The 6,117-nt window shown below is 41.1% G+C and overlaps 1 protein-coding gene across 1 annotated transcript in view; it reads right to left on the bottom strand.

Annotated features, from left to right (window-relative positions):
• The window catches only part of RORA (RAR related orphan receptor A), a 719,056-nt gene that overhangs the window by 187,879 nt on the left and 525,060 nt on the right, over nt 1–6,117 (bottom strand). The window contains exon 2 of the mRNA XM_043555281.1: nt 28–57. Within this exon, the coding sequence (XP_043411216.1) occupies nt 28–57 (30 nt within the window). The remainder of the gene's footprint in view (nt 1–27; nt 58–6,117) is intronic.

Below are 6,117 nucleotides of genomic sequence, written 5' to 3'. Positions count from 1 at the left end.
TGGGTTAAAAAAAAAGGCATTACTTACATGTATGCGTCTTCTTCGTTACTGAGATACCTAGAAGAGAAGAAACAATGACAAAGGTAAGAAAGCGTCCCGTGTGTACTTCTTGAGACGCACATCATTCACAGTGTACCCAGGAACGCATTTGTTGAGACGGTGATGCAGAGGCAGGATCGGTCTTAATCTTGGCTGCCAGTGGCACTGGACCCTACCCCAGAACAACAGAACCGTGGATGACAGGCACGGCCAGCATCGCCTACTGATTTTCTGTGGTAAAAAGCAGCAGCGTGGACAGTAATTAAACAGGGTGAGAGAAGACTCTCAGTTTTCATTTTAAATAGGGGAGATGACGGCGTTTATAGGCAGAGTGGGGAAGATTTGAGGCACGAGAGAGTGATGCCAACCTACTCAGACAAGAGTGAGCTGAGCGCCAGAGCAATTAATTTGCTATGGCCATTGATTCTGTGTTTACTTTTTAATGAAAACGACTCTGCCGGCTCACATGAAGCATGACTTCTTATGGTGAAGGAAAAAACCTCCACAAAATGTACCTATCTGTCCATACTCATTAAAGTCAGAAGGGGAATAACTGCTGGTGCTCTGTGAACGGCACCAAAACGAACACAAACGGTATGAAAACACGAGGGATTCATGAGTCAGCACCCTGGATGCTTCCAAGATGATTTACGGAGAGCAGGTGACAGATGAACGGGGCCAAGCAAGATTCAGCACATAAGACCACATCAAGATAACACGAACGCATGCTTCAGTGCAAACAGCGCCATCTCTGTTTCAGAAGGACTCCATTTTGAACTCCTTACACTCTGTTCTTCTTGGGGGAGATTCTTGAGACTAAATAGCTCAAAGTAATACAACTCTTGAAAACGTTTAGCCTGTGACTAAGAACTGTGGTAAACCTTGACATTTTTTTTCTTTCAAGTTATTAAGAGAACTATTTAACCCTCCTCTGGAAAGTAAAAGTTGTTGAAACATTTGGCATCCACATCAGACCCATTACTTAGCTATGGAACAAATCGTACAGGGAAGAAATCCGTTATGAAAATCCACGGTAGACGTAAAAAAAAAAAAAAAAAAGTTAGTTCCAAAGTTGTGTGCCAAGACCAAAATCACACGCTTGCTCCCCCCACAACTTTCCAAAGGGCTTATTTAGGGAAGCTGAAATTACATAGCCCAACTCGAATTCTTTTTTCCCCCCCTTTTTATTGAGGAAAACTAAACCATTGTTTTTCATCATGTTTGAGTTGGCTTCTCAAAGTGAAGTTAGAACCTTCTGTGAGGAGCCTTGAAGGCTCGCTCACATGGGAACTACAAAAATGTTCCAGAATTTTTTTGAAATAAGCTTTATCATGGGAAGGGAACTTCCCCCAACAGCAACTGCGAGTGAAGTTGAAAATCTGAATACAATTTGCAACTCCAGCTCATGACACCAGCACCAATAAATTGATACATTAGTGCTCTTTCAGCATTATGAGGGCTATATGTGTACTTTCCTTAGGAAATAATGCTTTCTGTAAAATCACTTTGAAGAGAAAGTGCTTATGCTGTCACTCCTGATTATTCAGAACCTCCACACAATTGGATTTAACACAGCCCCAAACAGACCTATCTATATTCGCTGAGTGTGGAACTATTTTCTCCTGACATCCAAAGCCCTGATGAAAATACCACTGCTTTGACTTTTCTACTTAAATTTATTATACAGCGTGATGCAGTGCTCTCATCAAATATTTTCATGATGATTACATTGATAATAGATTCTGAAAATCTTTCCAGGAAAGCCGCCTGATCTTTGGGATCGCGGTGGCACAGAGCTAAAACTACTCACACCTGTCTCCAGGAGAAAGCATGACCCCAGCATCAGTAGCGACTCGGGCCCTCAGTTTGATCAGCTGCCACTGAGCGCTACCAATATAATGAACTGGGGGGATATACCTACAGACAAGTTGCCAGATTTAATAGATAAAACACAGGAGGCCAGTTCAATTTGCATTTTGGATTCTCCTTCATTGTATATTTGAAATTCAAATTTCACTGGGCATCTTGTATTTTATCTGGCAACGCTAATCCATACAAATAAAACATAAATTATATCTCTTACCTACAGCGAAGAACATAACAATAAATTAATAGTACATTTTCATGGGGAAAGACTTCAAAACATACCCCTCTTGTGAAAGCAATGTTTTTCTTTTTCTTTTTTGAGAGACAGAGAGAGAGAGAGAGTTGAGTGCATACATGTGAAGGAGGGAGAGGGGGCAGAGAGAGAGAGAGAGAGAGACAGACAGACAGACAGACAGAGAGGATCTTAAGCAGGCTCCATGCTCAGCTCAGAGGCCGAGTCGGGGCTCAATCTCATGACTGTGAGATCATGACCTGAGCTGAAATTAAGAATTGGACGCTTAACTGAATGACCACCTAGGCGCCCTGCAAAATTTTAATAAAAAGTGCATTACTGCTAATTACAAGACTGGACTATACATATCATTTAAATTTTTTTTTTTACTTAATAGTCTTTATGAAGACAAAATTCTATTATCCAAAAAAAGTAAACAAATGAAAACAACGTGAACACTCAAAAGATAAATTTAATGGAATGATGAGAAAGTTTACTGGCATTCCCCTCCTCCTCCTATCCTGAAAAATAACATTGGTGATCGCACTAACATCTCAAATTTGTGCAGCTCCTTTCTCTATAGAAGCTCTAGTATTTCATAGCAACTGACTCCACAGAAGTGTAAAAAAAAAAACAAAACCAAAACCATTAAATATCTTCATTTCACAGATGGGTCAAATGAGGCTCAGGGAAGTTTAAGTAGCACAATAAAAAGCTTTCTGTGGGAAGTTAATATCCTTCTGGAAATGTATCCACGGCTCATATTTAAAAACCCTGGTACAAGGCAAAAGATTTATATGATCTGAAGAGAACTGAAGGTTGGTTGATAGGGGGTGGGGGAGAGGGGAGAGTGGGTGATGGGCATTGAGGAGGGCACCTGTTGGGATGACCACTTGGTGTTATATGGAAACCAATTTGACAATAAATTATATATATAAAAAAATAAAATAAATAAAAGCTAAAACTAAAAAAACAAAAACAAAAACAAAAACAAACCCAGAAACAAACCCTGGTACAGACAGTGCCTCTCAAGAGTAAATATTCAAAAAAAGATTTACACCCAGGACCATACCACTCAGCAGTCAGCTCTGTAAATGATTTAAACCTATGGGGCCCCTGTCCTTTAGTCTTTTCTCAACCAGGAAGCCCCACCAGGGCTTGGGTGAAGGAGGTCCTCAAACAGAGAGGCCCGTATACCCTGGTTTTCGACCAGCAGCCATTTTCTTCACCCTTCAGTGGGGGTGAGGTGGGTCTTTCCTTTTTCTTCTCATTTCCCCAGAGGTTGCAAGATTCCTGCCTTTCTTGACAGAAGGTGCCTCCTTAATGAGATCACAGCAGTCATACATTGCCCATTTTTGTCCTTAAGCAGATCCAAACCTAACGTAACCAGCAGCAGTGGGAGTAGCAGCTCTGAATAATGAATTGTTGGAGAACTGGTTTTCCAAAGATAAATTTCATGAGTATTTAGTAGGCAAACAGCTCTAATTCTACCCCGGAGTAGAAAAGAATTGACTTTTTAAAGGCAGCTCTTAAGATAACTAGATTTGGAGTCTTGCTGACCTGAGCTTGCATTCATAGCCCATACACTTTCTGCTTCTTGGCTGAGAGAACTTGGCCAAGTGACTTAACTTCTCTGGGCTGAATTTACAACTGTATATAATCATAATAATATTCAAAAGGTTGCTGTGAAAACTAAAAGGAAATAAGAATGTCAGGGTGTCTGGGTGGCTCAGTCGGTTGAGCATCCGACTTCGGCTCAGGTCATGATCTCATGGTTCACGGGTTCAAGCCCCGCGTCGGGCTCTGTGTTGACAGCTCAGGGCCTGGAGCCTGCTTCGGATTGTGTCTCCCTCCCTCTTTGCCCCTCCCCGACTTGTGCTCTGTCTCTCTCAAAATACATAAACATTACCAAAAAAAAAAAAAAAAAAGATATAAGGATGTCAAAGAGCTTTCCAAACAGGGAAGCATAATAAGAATGTTAAAAGGGTGGGGCACACACGGTCTTATTTTCACAAAGCAGAATCAGAATGTTCTACTGAAAGCTATGTCCTAGCTATCCTGATGTCCCTGGGTTTCACACTGACTTACGGCCTAGGACTCTTTTTCAGACCCAGTGCTCTGACTTGAACATTCATATTGGTTGGAGGAGAGTTCCTCAAAGTAAGTGTGTGCTATTCTAGACCCTGAAATCCCCTGGACTCTTCACTCTCTGAAACCCAGGGAAGATACTTGCTCATTGGCAAGTGTGCTAAGTGTGCTGCTGTTTAGTGCAGGCAGAGGACTTTGATCGCCACCACCAAAGGGTGTCACACAGAGTCCAGCTGTTGTGAAGGTTTTGATTCGCTTCCAAGTGACTGGGAAGAACACCAAGATCCTTCCACTGAGATCTGCAAACAGGCCACTGGGCAGAGTAGTGATCTCTACAGAGACTGCGACTTCATGGAGCTGTGGGAGAGTCACTACCCTGAGCCAACAGTGAACTCACTGGTTGATTTGGGCGAGTCACTCAACATCTCTCTGGGCCTTAGTTTTCTCATCTGTAGAATGAGATAGTTGCACTGCATGGTTTCTTAATTTCCTGTCTAGTTCATCGATCCGTGGCTCCTTGCCCTGCTTTCTAGCTCTCAAACCAAGCCTCCTCTTTCTAAGCAACAGGCTTCCAGATCTATTTCTCACTGTACAAAAATCTAATGTAGCTCACAATCAAAGGTAACCCCCTGAAACTTTTTTCTTTTTGCCTTTAAAAACCAAAGAAGAAAGAAGGCAGTACCCACAAAAGGTTATATAAGTAAAAGCTACACTTCTTTTGGGTGATATTTTAAAATTATCTGGGCTAGAGAAAAATGGTACCTTTTGATAAAGTTGCAAGACTCCTTACATTTCACCCAGATCATATATATATATACACACACACACACACACACACACACACACACACAGAGAGAGAGAGAGAGAGAGAGAGAAGAGAAGAGAAGAGAAACATTTCTAGGTGACGCTTTAAGAGTAATTTTTAATTTAACAACATGACATCAGTTTTAAATTGTCAATTAATACCCTTAAAATTAAGAGGAAAAATCTCTACAAACACTCTACTCAAAGTAGGGCTTCTAATACAGCAAGAGTGCCTGACTCTATTTAGCCAACCATGCTTCAAAGTAAAGCAAAGCAAATGTCATGAAAATACCACAAATTTATCACTGTCACGGTTATCAGTAGTTTCAGAGTTATAGCTATCACAGAGCAGAGCACTTTAGGAATGTAATCTGATATTTCCAATCAGTGCCAAATCTTGGACCAATTAACTTCCTTGATGGACTTCTTATTGTCTCCTGGTTTCTAGGCAATTGTCTGGGTACCAAGTTTACTTTAACTTTTTTTTTTTTTTTGGTAAGAAATGGCATCTTTCTTATTCCCCAGACATGCCAATTATTAAACTAACATTTCCAGAGGCCCTGCATTCTAGACAGGTCCCTAACTACAGAGATGTCCCTTTGCCACTTTGCTATTATTCAGCCTGGGTGTCTTACTTTCTTGCATAATGGGATAACAATTGATGAGATGCAGATATGTTCAACATGGATAAGTTCTGTGTTAGAATAAAAAACAAAAACTGGGCGCCTGGGTGGCTCAGTCCGTTAAGCGTCGGACTTTGGCTCAGGTCAGGATCTCACAGTTCACGAGTTCGAGCCCCGTGTCAGACTCTGTGCTGACAGCTCGGAGACTGAAGCCTGCTTTAGATTCTGTGTCTCCTTCTCTCTCTCCTCCTCACCAGCTCACACTGTCTCTTTCTCTCTCTCAAAAATAAATAAACATTAAAAAAATTAAAAACAAAAACAAACACAACAAAGACTACCGAAAATGCAGCCAAGTTTTCTTTTTTTCTTTTTGTTTTAAAATATGTCAATGCTTCCATATTTCAAGTGAGCTTGTGTGGGAGGGAGGAAGGAGGAGATGTGCTACTTGATAATTGACAAAATCTT

This window comes from Prionailurus bengalensis, chromosome B3 (genome assembly GCF_016509475.1).
Source record: "Prionailurus bengalensis isolate Pbe53 chromosome B3, Fcat_Pben_1.1_paternal_pri, whole genome shotgun sequence".
Taxonomy (NCBI): Eukaryota; Metazoa; Chordata; class Mammalia; order Carnivora; family Felidae; genus Prionailurus; species Prionailurus bengalensis.
The sequence above is the reverse complement of the archived record's forward strand: the minus strand, read 5'-3'. Positions and strand labels throughout refer to the sequence as shown.